The sequence below is a fragment of the Nycticebus coucang genome, chromosome 1, assembly GCF_027406575.1.
Source record: "Nycticebus coucang isolate mNycCou1 chromosome 1, mNycCou1.pri, whole genome shotgun sequence".
NCBI classification, from domain to species: Eukaryota; Metazoa; Chordata; class Mammalia; order Primates; family Lorisidae; genus Nycticebus; species Nycticebus coucang.
Window position 1 is genome coordinate 168613940 of NC_069780.1, and position 14970 is coordinate 168628909.

The window sequence follows — 14970 nt, forward strand, 5'->3', positions numbered from 1 at the left end:
GAAGTAATAGTGACAATCCAAAAAAAAAAAAAAAAAAAACAAAAAAAAAAACTTCACCCTGTAACTGAGAAGCCAGCACCTGGGCCACACCTGTTTGAGAAGAGCATATGCTGTGGAAAGGCCTCCCCTTCCCCCAGCTGCATGGTATGTGTAGTAAGACTTTTGAGGTAAATACTGAATCACAACAGTTTGCTCTAGGTGTGCGTATATACAACAAGGGACAGAGCAAAATCTTGTGTGAATAAAATTTTTTATTTTTACACCATAATTCAAATCTGGTTTGTCATTTTTATCTTAGGGGAATTAGAAACATGTTATTTTTCAACTGCATTAAATTTACAAAAAAGTTCTCTTATTACACCAAAGCATTCCTCATCTTTTATTTCCAGTACTTGGATACTTAATAAAATCATTTTAATGTGTCTCTTTTAACTATCTTCTTTGAATACACATTGTCTATATATAACCTAGCCAGATCAAAAGGTTGATCCTGTAGTTACCCGTGCAGACTCTGCCAAGCTACTGCAAGTTCAATATAAATTGACGTCTCCCAGAGTACAGAGTTAATGTTATGACAACACCATTCATCCATTCCTACTTAGCCAATGTGGAAACTGTACTTTGTTAAAATTCTTCTTCTGCCTGTTTGCTGCGGGACTGCTTGAGCTGTTGCAGCCGCTCGATGGTTTCAGAGATGGTGCGTTCCCCATGGACTTTATTATCTCTTGTGCGGATATTAACAGTGCCACTGTTTTTCTCTTTTTCACCAACAACTAAAACAGAAGACAAAGACTTGTTAGATTTAATCTAAAGATATGGAAGGATTGATATGGAATATCGCAACAGAAATGATGCTGGGCCCAAAAGCCAACCTGCAGCTTCTGATACATTAAAAATGTCTACAGGTGACCACATATAGGTGGGCAAATGATTTAAAAAATCTATTCATTAAAAACAATAGATCAATACCATTTTCCAGTATCTAAAACTACTGTGTTTACTGAGTCACTTAATCCAGCCAACGTAATACAAATTTACTATAAAAAGAAATATTAGGTGAAGGGGAGAAAACTTTCAGACAAATCTTTGAAAAGCTTTACATAATAGTTTAAGAGCCCGGCCAGGAAGGAACTAAGTAGATTCTTAAGATTGCCTCAAGATTTCAGTAGATCTCTGTACAGTCTGGCAAATTTCCCTTGGTAAGTCTCACCTAGAATGAAGTTATATTGCGCTAACTGCGCATTTCGGATCTTCTTATTCAATGTACAGCCTGGATCCAGATCAACGTCTGCCATGAATTTAGCATCATGGAATTGCTGCCGTACCTATTTAAATGGAGATACGGAATTCACCAGATCTAACGTTGGAATTATATTTTGATCTTAAATAATTTTACTCAACATGGTATTTGGGTAATCATGCAAGCATTAAAGAAAGGAATGCTAACAGATATATTAAAACATAAGATATTAATTTGTAGCCTGGTCCATATTTTAAAAAATCAAAATAACCTATTTTTCTCTTGAGAGATGCATGTTTTAGAAAATCCGTAAAATCAGAGTTCAGATAATCAACGAAATTTAATCAGCTCTCTTACAACATATATTACAAAGGGAAATAAATACTTTTGCAAATCTCAGGTCTGATCATGTTGCCAGAAAATAAATAGTTTATCAGCTTTCATGTAACATCTGATGATGGATTTACAGTCTAACAGAATATTTCTGATCCCACAAACAGGTAGCAGGTTGGTAATGGGAACCCACCCACTGCTGCCATTTATGTGTGCAATAGTTTTAAAATAAATTGCTGATAGTACAAACAATAGGTTAAAATCATCCCAACAGCTTCTTTTCTGTTCCTAAGAAATGGAATAAAAATTGCCATATAAAATTCTTTTAATAGTAACCGTGCATACAAAAAATGACCTAATTAAACAGAATTCTATAAGAATAATTTAAAGATCAGTTTTGAGATTAGAAAAGTAATACACCAGATCAAATTTTATTCATTTAAAATTAGGTTAAATAAACTAGATTCAATTTTCCATCCACTTGATAACAAATTACTATTAATGTGACAAAAAGATCTAAATGAACCATTCAATTTCACTATCATTTCACATGAACCCCGGATTGCAGAAATGAAAAACCATGTGATCACTTCAAAGACTTTATCTTCAAGTGAATAAATGTTAACTTCCAAGGGTCAGAAAGTTTATCAGGGTCTCCTGGACTTAATTAGTTCCTTAAATTTAAAATAGAATAATAATAAAGATTTAATAGGCAGTACCCTTGGGTTCCAGCTCAGAGCCACAGGCAGTGATTGCCTGTCCTCTTTTTGCAGACACGTAAGTTATAATGTTTCTGCTAAACAGAATCACCACCACAGCTCCACTCAGAGCACTAAGGAGAAAGGTATAAGTTTCTGGAAGTCTTGGTCAGAATGCAGAACGATTTTTCCCAAAAACATCTTAGGCAAGGCTGGAGGTAAAATAGTAACTAGTTTACCACTAGTAAAACTAGCTTTCTTGGGTTAACCTAGGTACTCAACTATTTCTTTCAACATTCTATAGAAAAATATTTCAAATGTTTTTTATAACACACTAACTTTTCTAATCCAAGTTATATGTAAACTTAGGACTATCTGTGAATGTCAAATGTTTCTGTCCTTAAGGAATATCTTTTTTAAAAAATGTAAATTACCTTTACCTTTGGCTGTACTGTATACAAGTCTTACCTTCAGTAATAGGTTTTTATGCCTTAATGATCATTAACCAATTAACCTGTTATTAATTTTTTTTTTTTTTGAGACAGTCTCACTATGTCACCCTGGGTAGAATGCTGTGGCGTCACAGCTCACAGCAACCTCAAACTCTTAGGCTTAAGCGATTCTCTTGCCTCAGCCTCCCAAGTAGCTGGGACTATAGGTGCCTGCCACAGCACCCGGCTATGTTTTTTTGTTGTAGTTGTCATTGTTGATTGGCAGGCCTGGGCTGGATTAGAATCTGCCAGCTCCAGTGTATGTGGCTAGCGCCCTAGCTGCTGAGCTACAGGCACCGAGCCTAACCTGTTATTAATTTTAAATGCTTAAAAATTGCAGAAGGGTTCTTGCAGAGTTTTACAGAGTACCAGGATAAGTCTATACCTTCAACTCTAAAGAATAAAATACCAAACTTCTTAGTTTCTCAGTATGAGCCCTGTGTGCATATGAGATGGGCAACTCTTTAACTGGGGAATGATCCAGTAATGGTGGAGGGTGTAATATCCCTGCTCTGTAGTCATCAATTATGAGTTGTAGTGTCTTGTCTTTCCTCCCCACTAAGTCGAAATAATCCCCCCCAATAGAAAACCTCACCACCACATAATTCCATATGCCACCCCAACCCACAGGGAAGGGAAAGTTCAGTACTGTCTCCAGTTAAGAACTCAGTTAACTAATACAGACCTTTTTCTACTGTGTGAACTTTCGTAATGCAAATAAGTGCAATCAATTAACCATGCAATGTTGATTCTCATTATTTTTAACTACAGTTACAGTGTGTAATAATAGGACTAGTTTACTTATTAGCTGGTTTAATATCCAATTATTTCTTGAAGAGAGTTATGACCCTAAATGCAATTTATTTTGATGCACTGAAAACATAATGGTTTTAACGTTACAGTATTGGTCACTGATCAACTTTTAATCACTTGAAATTCCTTAGTATGGAATTATCACTACTGTAGAGCAAAACAGACTGTTCTAATCTTTAAGGTGAAATATAAATAGCTAGTTTTTTATCAGACAGCCGCTTATAATAAATGAGTGTACATTTGTTATTAAGTTAGTTTTTTGGTACAAGCAGAAAAATATTGGTCTGTCATGCAATTAGCCTGAAAAAGTTTCAAATAGCTAAATAAATTTGCATTAAAAATGAAACAAAATTACTCTTTGATAAAGAGGACTTTGAACTGCATTCTGCCTTTGAATTTACATATCATACTGAGATAATCAAAATTCACTAATTTGGTTTTTTTAAAGAACTATACTCTAAAATATACAAAAAATATACAAGTACATAGACAACACAATCTGAAAATCTCTTCTGATCAGGAACCATGTAGAAAAGCATTAAAGAGGTTATTATCTATTCAGGCTTATCACACATTGAAAATAGTAACATTTCTCAGTATAACAAGCAGCTTAATTTACCAAGAATACTGGGCTTGTAAGATCTGAAAAGCTTAACAACCAATATTAAATTGAAAGAAAAGTCATATCTAAGGGATTACCTTCTGGGCATATTCATCACATGTTGGTCCAACTGGAACTACCATTACCTGGCGAGGGGACAGCCAGAAGGGCCTTTAGAAGAAAATAAAAATATTTAATGTCGATCTGAAAACACTAAACAAGCAAAATGTCTTTCTTAGTCTATTTTCATTATCTTTTTCTAAAAACAGGGAAAGGTTACTTTTAAAACTCAGCTATTTGAACAAAATTATTCAATAAAAATTGAGGGAAGGAAACTAACCCTCAGGAAAATCTATAAGTATGATTTGTCTTGCTAAGCAGATAGCAAAGCAAACGGAGGCCAGGGATTGGTCTCATACTTTAATACATTGCATAACAAAACCCCATGTACTGGCCACGACAGGTGTTAAAACAAACAGTTAAATATTGGATTTAGCAAATTGGTGATTATTGGTGATGGTACTTGGTAAAAATGAAGAAGTTTTCACCACTTAAGTACAAAAAGATATTAACTTATTTCATTGACCAATATGAAATTTCAAATAAAACAGAAATGACAGCAATGTGTGAGGTTAAACCAATTTACAGCATTTTATAAAAGTTTTAAATTAATACAATTAATATGGCAGGCTCTATAAGTGATTATTTCATACTCCTCTGCTTTCAACTGCATTGTGGACCCAGACAAAACTGCTTAAAAAAATAAGTCATTTTGTTATATTGGCTCATGTCTTGCCCATAAAAACTTAACTTTATAGAAACAAATCACAAAACATTGATCAGTTTTGTATTTTTTTTTTTTAATGTTTGTCTTCTAAAAGATGTCAAAATACTTTTTCTTTTTTTTTTCCACAGATAGAGTCTCACTTTGTTGCCCTCAGTAGGAGGGCATCACAGCTCACAGCAACCTCCAGCTCTTGGGCTTAGGTGATTCTCTTGCCTCGGTCTCTCAAGTAGCTGGGAGTAGCCACAACACCCGGCTATTTTTTTTTTTGTTGATGCAGTTTGGCTGAGGGGTTTGAACCCGACATCCTCGGTATATGGAGCCGGTGCCCTACTCACTGAGCCACAGGTGCTGCCCCAAAATACTTCTTATAATCAGTAAGCCTACACAAAGTCAGTTAAAAGCTCACTCGTTTATAGGCAAAACCAGCAAAACCTTGTAAGCCCCCAAAGTTATGTTACTTGAAAAAACAATCAAAACAATAAATATGCTTCTTACTGAATAATAATTCCTAATTAGAAACTATGTATAACATTCAAACAAATCAAGTTCTGAAATTAAAATAGTAATAGTCTGGACTATAACAAATAATTCCCTTTTGGCTGGGGCTGGGTTTGAACCCACCACCTCCATTATACGCGGCCGGCCCCCTACTCCTATAACAGATATTCTTTAATTTGGGTTTAGATCGTGATTCCTTACTTTTTACTAAACATCTGTCATTAATTGGAAGTGACCAACTTAAATCATTCTCCTTTTATATCTCACAACTAGATCAAACAGTGGATATTTCTTCTAGCTAATTTATACTGATCAGACAAAAACAATGACAAAATTTACCATTTGCCCCCATAGTTTTCAGTGAGGATAGCAATCATTCTCTCCACTGACCCCAAAATGGCTCGATGAACAATCACTGGCCTTTTCTTATCGTCACCATCATGGCTATAACGAAAAAAAAAAAATTCTCGCCTTATTATATATATTTTCCCTTACATGTCCCTGAAGAATATTCAGAGCAGACACCAGAAACTTACCTTACAAAAGTAAGATTAAATCTGATGGGCAACTGAAAATCCAGCTGGATTGTCGCACACTGGTGGTACCGACCAATTGCGTCTTTAATCTGTATGTCAATCTAGGAAGCAAAATGCTGTTGTTATTAAAGCTCAGCTCCTAAGTTAGATTTGAAGTAATTTTCCTCTTATTTTAAAGTAATCTCTTCAACCAGAAATGAAAATCACATTACCCAAATATACTTTGGTACTGACCTTTGGACCATAGAAAGCGCCATCTCCAGGGTTTAATTCCCACTTTTCACCAAATTCATTCAGACTATTTTCAAGTTGCTAAAGATAAAGCAAAAATATTTTTTGTTTCGGCACAGAGTCTCATTTTGTTGCCCTTCGTAGAATGCTGTGGTGTCATAGCTCACAGCAACCTCAAACTCTTGGGCTCAAGCAATCCTCTTGCCTCAGCCTCTCTAGTAGCCAGGACTACAGACACCCGCCATGACACCCGGCTATTTTCAGAGACAGGGTCTCACTCTTGCTCAGGCTGAACTCCTGAGCTCAAGCAATCCACCTACGTTAGCCTCCCAGTATGCTAGGATTACAGGTGTGAGTCACCACACCTGGCCTATAATTTTTGCTCACCTCTAACTTCCCTTCTAGCCTAATTTGAAACAAAAAATAACATGATTACTTTCATGGATTACTAGTCTCTGCTTTACCTAAACACGCGCAAATCCCTTTAAAGCTCAAAGCCTGAAAGATATTAAACCATTCAATCATTTCTGAAACACAACATCATACAGAAAAAAACTAGCTTACTCAAGCCTAGAAATCATTTCCAATTTCCTTTTGCTTTTATCCTTTTAAAGAGATTTGGCTTTCTTACACCAATTTCTAAGCCAATTTCAGTCAAACAGTTTTCAAAGTATGCTGAAAAATACCACTTACTTTCTCAGCTTGATTCCATACTTCAATATCTCCAAGGAACTTTTCTGGGCGAGTAGAAAGGTTCAATTTAAAAGAAAATCCAAACACGCTATATACAGTACGCAGAAAATCCAAACAACCTTTTATTTCATCTTCAATCTTTAAATTAAAAAAACAAAAAACAGTGCTATTTATTTTCTTTGACTTTGTTGATAACTTCTTTCAAATTATTTTATTCCACGGAGTCTCATACCTGTTCCATGGCACAGAATATGTGCGCATCATCCTGCTGGAACCTTCGTACCCGGGTGAGTCCTGTGAGTGCTCCAGATAGCTCATTCCTATGAAGTACCCCGAAATCAGCTAAACGCAGAGGCAACTCTCGCCAAGATCTTGGCCGATGATCAAACATGAGGCTAAAGAAAAAAGAAGTAAAATCCACTTCTTTTAGAATAAAACTTCTTAAGAACAAACTGCTTTGCTAATATTACATTTAATTTGATTAAAGGCTGTCAAAAAGCCCTTCAGTCTACTTGCCATATGAACAACATTCCTCAAATTCTGGGCTTCATATAGCAATGGAAGACTTGCATGAATAAAACAGCAGATAAATTATAATAAAACCAACTACAGCTAAAATATATTCCCTTAAGTGGGGGTCAAGTCCTTGTGCAGAATATTTCCATTAATTTGAGGTCTCATAGTTTTAAAATCATAGCTATGTACAAAAAAAATTTTTTTTTTTTTTTGTAGAGGCAGAGTCTCACTTTATTGCCCTTGATAGAGTGCCGTGGTGTCACACAGCTCACAGCAACCTCCAGCTCTTGCGTTTACTGTGATTCTCTTGCCTCAGCCTCCCGAGCAGCTGGGATTATAGGTGCCCACCACAACGCCCGGCTATTTTTTTTTGTTGTTGCAGTTTGGCCGGGGCTGGGTTTGAACCTGCCACCCTCGGTATATGGGGCCGGCGCCCTACTCGCTGAGCCACAGGTGCCGCCCTGTACAAAAAATTTGTAACAATAAAAACTAAAGTTAGATCTACTCTCTTGTCAGTCCCAAAGGTGCTTCAGTTTCCTTGTTAGTCTGGAGATGCTTCAGAACCTAAAGATCTAGGCAGGTTTGGTGTTTGAGTTTACTTGAGTTTGAGACAAACCTGGGAAACATAGCCAGACCCTGTCTCAAAAAAATTTTTTTTTAAAAAGTAAAAGTTATTTGGAAACAGTGGTGCACACCTGTAGTCCCAGCGACTCGAGGCAGAGGTATGAGGACCCAGCTTCTTTGGGGAGATTCCTCTCTCTGCCCTACAGACGTGGCTCCTAGGAGCTGTAGACAATGAGCTGCCCATATCTCCCAAGTTGCTTGTTACCCAACATTCTGGAGTAGATTCAAAGCAGGGAAGATGTTCTAAGGATGTTAATTTATCTGCAGTAGATTCTTATAGAACAGGTTATCTTCTTAAAACTTTTTTTTGTAGAGATAAGGTCTTATAGCACATTACCCCACCTGGTCTCAAATTTCTATCCTCAAACATCCTCCCTGCCTTGACCTCCCAAAGTGTTGGGATAACAAGGCATGAACCACCATGTCCAGCTAGAATTATTATTTTTGTTTTTTTGAGACAATCTCACTTTGTTGCTTGAGCTAGATAAGAGTGCCATGGCCTCAGCTTAGCTCACAGCAACTTCAAACTCCTGAGTTCAAGGGATCCTCCTGCCTCAGCCTCCTAAGTAGCTGGGACTACAGAGGCCTGTCACCACGCCTGGCTAATTTTTTAGTGGAGACAGGGTCTTGCTCTTGCTCAGGCTGGCTTGAACTCCTGAGTTCAAGCTTCCTGCCTTGGCCTTCCAGAGCACTGGCCCAGAACAGGATCCTTAAACAAAAAAAAAATTAAATATAGATAATATACTAAGCTCCACATCCACTTTTCTTATTTTATATATATCCTGTCTTCTACACTGCTATAACCCCAGTACCATTATTGAATGTCTAAAGATCTACGGATCTAACCAGAAATGGAAAGTATTATAATACAATAATAATGTTGCATTTAAATACTCTTCTGATTAGGTAATCTGTTTCTAACCAAATTCTTTTAAAGGAGGGAAAGTAATCTAGGACTAATTATAGCACATGAAAAATCTTCAATAGAAACGCAAAGCTGCTTAGTAATACCAGTGTCCTGGGCAGTTCATGGGTTTAAGGGCAAACAGCTCCTTTTCCACCTCGAATGAGAACATGTTCTCACTGTAGTGCTGCCAGTGGCCTGAGGTCATCCAGAGTCGGCTGTTGTAGATGTTTGGGGTAACCACCTCCTGGAATCCTCTTTTCCTATATTCACTCTGATAGAAAACAAACAATACACAGTTGGCAAATAAATGCTCACACTTCTTGTGGGACTAAAAATTTAAAGAGCAATTTTACACTGTCTAGTGAAATTCAAGATGTATATATGCCATGACACATGTGTGCATATGTACATGACCCAGGACATGCCAAAGAGGAAACTCTGCATTTCGTGCCTAAGGAGGCTTATAAAAACAATGCTACTGCAGCTGGCTAGTAACTGGGAAAATCATACATCACTATCCATCATGTATCCATCAGGACAGGAATGGGAGCACTGTGGCAGTTAAGCAAGTAATATGTAACAAGTGAAAATAAACTAGATCTCTAAGTATCCAAAAACAACCACAGTGCAGTCTGATACACAATGAGGCTTCATATATGTTAATCTGAAATTCATAAGCACATAAATAAATTAAGGATACATACAAAGTAGAAACTCTGTAAGTTGACCACCCAAGGACTGTAACAAATGGTCACTATACAGAAGTGGTCAAGGTAAGGAACTAGGCCTACTGTTCTGATATATACATGTGGTCAGTGTCTGGATCTATGACTACCAGGTCAATGTAAAGAGGTGCTCAACTATGGAAGTTCTACCGTATACAGGGTAAATGTAGACAACATGGGCAAAAGGAATCCATACCAACTCCAAAATAGTACTTTCCTCTAGGAAGAGGTCCTAAAGAAGAGCTTTATAAACCTTTTAACAAAAAACCTGAAGCAAATATAGCTTAAGTAAACATTTGTTAAATCTGGGTGTTAAGTATGTTAAGATATTGGTTATACTATTTTTTATAAACTCATATTTGAAAACAATATAAAGACTTACTTTTTTCAAAGAAAATACAAATGAATAGTTAAAGAGGGCAGAGCTCTTATGTAAGGACAGAAGGTCCCACCTCAAGCTCAGTGTCCCTCTGCATATATACATCCATGTCCATAAACAAAATCACACATCAGAAAATTTATGAGACCTCAGACTTCTACTTTTATTTAGCATTTCATATACAGAGTAGACATAAAGTTCATGTGCAATTTACTATATTAAACTATTTTAAATAGCACATGAACTTTATGTCCACCCTGTATTTCTTCTCAAATACAGATTATCTTTCCTTTTAGCAGAACTACTCAATAAAATCATCTTATATCCTAAATCTTCATAAGAAAATAAATATGGTTTACCCTAATGAATTCCATAAGTGTATTATAAATGTAGGCTCCCTTTGGTAGGAAAAAGCAACTTCCAGGGCTGAGTTCATGGAAGAAATACAGTTCTTGGTCCTGGGTAAAAGAAAAGTAAAAAGCATGTGTATATACATTGTCTATCTCATCAACATAAACCTCAGTGTTCTTGAGTTCAGAATATGGTTTGTCTTCTTATATTTCAATTAGTACCAATCCTGAATTAAAGAACCGATGTCAATATTTATTTCTGGTGTACAATGTAATGGTGCCGAATCGCAGTTATTTACAACTTAGCAAAAGTACATTTCCTGACTGTTACATTCCTCAATCCAGGCACGTTCACCCAACAACGATGTGGAGCAAGCGACTCAGTTCTCTCACTATCTACTACAGCAGCTCTCATGGTTTTTAATTCCTTAAAGCTTCAAGGTCTTGGTGTTCGGCTGGGTGCGATGGCTCATACCTGGGATTCTAACAATCTAGGAGACAGAGGTGGGTGGATTGCTTGAGTTCAGGAGTTCCAAACCATCCTGAGCCAAGAGTGAGACCCTGTCTGTAAAAATAGCTAGACTTTGTTTCAGGCGCCTGTAGTCCCAGCTACCAAGGAGGCTGAGGCAAGAGGATCACTGGAGCCCAAGAGTTTGAGGTTACTATGAGCTATGACACCATGCAACTCTACCAAGGGTGACAGAGTAAGACTCTGTCTCAAAAATAATAATAATAATGAAAAAATCTTAGTGTTTGTTTTCTTTCTTTCTTTAACAAGCAGGGGAGGAAAGAAACTGAGAAAAAGACACCGATAACAAAATAGATGCTGGAGATGAAATTAACTGGCTTTGGGTGATGGTGGAAAAAAATAAAAAACACCCTCTCTGACTCCTTGCTGACGGATAACTCCCTTAACAAATGCCCAGAGCCGTTGAGGAAGGGCTCACCACTGTTCCTGGCTGGAATGGTGGGCAGCCAAGGGAGGACTGGTGACCAGATGCTGCCTCTAGCTCAAGCTTCATGAGCTAACAGCCAAGAACCCCAGGACAGAACAAACCCTATTTTAGGAAGGAATATTTTTATCAAACTGGCTTCCAATTCAGAGGCCAGTCAGCGGGTGAAGGAAATGATAGAACAGAATCCAACAACTGCTGTGTTAACTTGGGCAACAATTTCTGGGATTCTGTTTCCACCTTTTTAAGATAAATCTGTGAGACTAGACAGTTTCCAAAGTCTAGTTAGTTCTCCCAGTTGTATGAAAAGCCACCATAGTTCTTTTAAAGAAAACTGTATGTCATCAGCATTTGTTCTCAAAGTAGTTAAAACACATTTTTGTGTGGCACTGAGCACACTTCAGAAAGATCATGTGGGCAATTAGTATTTACAGCTCACACAGGACATAGCACCAATTACTTGAAAGCTACATAGCATTCCTTCAAACTGAAATTCATAGTTAATACAGCTAAATTTCATATGAAATTGAAGAAAACTCAGTGTATACACATTAGTGGTTTTTAACATACCCTCCCAATTTTCCTGTGATCTCGGTTTTTAGCTTCCTCTTGAAACTTCTCCCAGTCTTTCAACATTTTAGGATCTGGGAATGAAATGCCATAAATTCTCTGGAGAGTCTCCATATCTGCTTTGCCTTCCCAGTATGTGGAGGAATTCTGGAAAAAAAATTAACCATGAAACACTCAAATTTGTAAACATTTCACTTATTTTAATTCCTAATTGCTTTGAAGGCTAACTAGGGTGGTCAGATTCATTCTGTAGCACAAAGTGGACTGTTTTCTTCCTTCAAAAAATGCCCACCCACCAATACACACTCAAACCATAATTCCACAAACATTACACCGACAGCAAAGGCATTTCTCAGAAATTGACTAAGCAAAAATGGAAATGATTTCAAAAAAAACTTGAAATGAGCCAGTTACTATCCTGATTTAAAGTGCATTTTATTTATTACCACAAAATGCTTATGAACTAGTATAAAACTGTCAGGATTCGTTTTTGTTTCAAAAAAGAACTTGGATGATATCAATTTAGACATAGAAAGGGCAAAAGTACATATATTCCTACAGTGAATCTCAAAGCTTTCTGAGTGCTTGACTGTGTGAATCCCCCAAACCTTCATCCCTCTGTGCTCACTCTGGTGATGGTGAGTCAATCCCTCCTTACAGAATTCAAGTTACAGAAGACCAATGACATACAGCACCCAGCTAGTGGACAGCATGCAAAAAAAGACATCCTTGCATATGCAAGATAAAAATGGTAGAGAAGAGAAATCAGTGAAGTCTAAACACACAACTATATGACACAAATGTTTTTACAGGGTCTTTTATAAAACACATTGCTTACTTTGTGTATCTTTAAAGTCTTAATTTTGCCAGTGTGTCTGACGTGAGGACCCCGACAGAGATCTATTAAGGGGCCACACCTAAAGATAAAATGAAAACCATTTTAACAGAGACAAAATGATGTACGCACAAGATGCATTTCATGACATTTGATGTTCTCACCTATAGACTGTGGTAGTCAGAGTATTCACTTTTTCATTCAATATCCGGCATTTGAACTTATTGTACTGAAAATAGGAAACAAACATATTTAAAAAAAAAATCCTCCCTTAATTTTTACCTCTAAATACTATAGCTAAAATATAACTCCAAGTATAACTTATCAGAGCATTGTATAAATATAAACGTGTCAATATTTCACGCATTAAAAACATCCGAGAACAAAATAGTAAATAAAACCTTACTGGTCTAATGTCGAATAACATTCATGAATGATATAAAAGTGGAGGTCATACATTATGGTTCAATATACCTTAAACATTTGTAGTAAAGTTTCTTTCTTAACTTCCAACCTTTCAAACGCTTGTTTTTCTTTAATGATTTTCTTACATAAAGCCTCCAAAGAAGAGAAATCATTACTGGACACACCCCTACAAGAGAAGAAAGTATTATCTCTTTCTAGTCTAATTACACCAAGCCTTAAAGAAATGTTTATTTGGGATAATTTAAGGGCTTTAATGCAAAAAAAAGTTAGATCTTTGCAACGTACATTAGAATTTGAAACTAAACTTTTTTATAAGTTATTTTTGTTTTATATCTTCAGTGACTTCTGCCTTAGTCAGCCTGGTGACCATTCCCACTAGTGAGCCCCTAACGTTAGCCAGGTTTAAAGGCAAGGAGAGCACCAGTTTTGTTTAATTCTGTAATGTACATTAGGGGTCCACTGCCATCACTAGAACATCTCATCAAAGTCTGTATTACTTCAAATAAAATTGCGACACTTCAACTTTTAGTAATGGGAATACCTGGTGACTATTAAGCAATGAGCTCTATGCTGCTCTTCCTTTAGGTCTTTAAAAATAACTTAGTCATTCAGACTTTATGGTTCTTTATCCAGTTACATAACATACCCCTCTTCAAGGTACATGTCATAATAGAATCCATTTTCTATGGGCGGACCATAACATAAACATCCACCGTAGACTCTTTCCATGGCTTCACCCATTATGTGAGCACTTGAGTGCCAATATACCTGAAAATTCAAAGAAACAGGGATGGTTTGGATCTTGGCATACAACAAATTTTGAATTAATATGGTTGCTTGAAACAAGAGGGTTAAATTTTTTTAAATAAATCCAATACATAAAAATCTAAATTTATAAATCTATACTACAGTGTGATTCTTTCCACAGCCAAAGTAATTTAAAAGACTTCTAATTACTAAATTATATTGTATTTGTAGGTTAGAAATCATCCAGTTTAGGGCGGCGCCTGTGGCTCAGTGAGTAGGGCGCCAGTCCCATATGCCAAGGGTGGTGGGTTCAAACCCAGCCCCGGCCAAACTGCAACAAAAAGAAAAAATAGCCGGGCGTTGTGGCGGGCGCCTGTAGTCCCAGCTGCTCGGGAGGCTGAGGCAAGAGAATCGCGTAAGCCCAAGAGTTAGAGGTTGCTGTGAGCCGTGTGACACCACGCACTCTACTCCAGGGCTGTACAGTGAGACTCCTCTGTCTCTACAAAAAAAAAAAAAAAAGAAAGAAAGAAATCATCCAGTTTAGTTTTTTTCGAACTAACTATATTCAATCCAGAATCATGAATTAAAGACAGATTTTGTTTCCTAAAAACTCTACTATTTTATTTTTTGAGACAGAGTCTCAAGCTGTCCCCTGGGTAGAATGCCCTGGTGTCACAGCTCACAGCAACCTCAAACTCCTGGGCTTAAGGGATTCTTTTGCTTGAGCCTCCCAAGAAGCTGGAACTACAGGCGCCCACCACAACGCCTGGCTATTTTGTTGTTGTTGTTGCAGTTGTCATTGTTGTCCCAGCTGGCCCAGGCCACGTTTGAACCGCCAGCCTCGGTGCATGTGGCTGGTGCCCCACCCACTGAGCTACGGGTGCTACCCTGAAAACTGTCTTATTGACTGCAACGGCCCAGGTTCTTTTGAATCAGTATGCCCAGGCTCATGTCCCAGATAGTGTGACACACACTCAGCTACGGAACATCACTTAACAATTAGTGTTTTGGGGAAAA

General features: G+C 37.2%; 1 protein-coding gene across 1 annotated transcript in view; it reads right to left on the reverse strand.

The window, feature by feature from the left end:
* Positions 1–234: 234 nt before the first annotated feature.
* Positions 235–14970, reverse strand: part of TARS1 (threonyl-tRNA synthetase 1) — a 33087-nt gene continuing 18351 nt past the window's right edge. The window contains exons 5-19 of the mRNA XM_053592517.1: positions 13853–13974; positions 13255–13372; positions 12945–13009; positions 12784–12862; positions 11946–12092; positions 10432–10530; positions 9073–9239; positions 7154–7316; positions 6922–7059; positions 6232–6309; positions 5998–6098; positions 5801–5905; positions 4275–4347; positions 1211–1325; positions 235–773 (exon numbers count right to left, since the gene is read on the reverse strand). Of these exons, the coding sequence (XP_053448492.1) occupies positions 625–773; positions 1211–1325; positions 4275–4347; positions 5801–5905; positions 5998–6098; positions 6232–6309; positions 6922–7059; positions 7154–7316; positions 9073–9239; positions 10432–10530; positions 11946–12092; positions 12784–12862; positions 12945–13009; positions 13255–13372; positions 13853–13974 (1719 nt within the window). The 3' untranslated portion in view covers positions 235–624. The remainder of the gene's footprint in view (positions 774–1210; positions 1326–4274; positions 4348–5800; positions 5906–5997; positions 6099–6231; positions 6310–6921; positions 7060–7153; positions 7317–9072; positions 9240–10431; positions 10531–11945; positions 12093–12783; positions 12863–12944; positions 13010–13254; positions 13373–13852; positions 13975–14970) is intronic.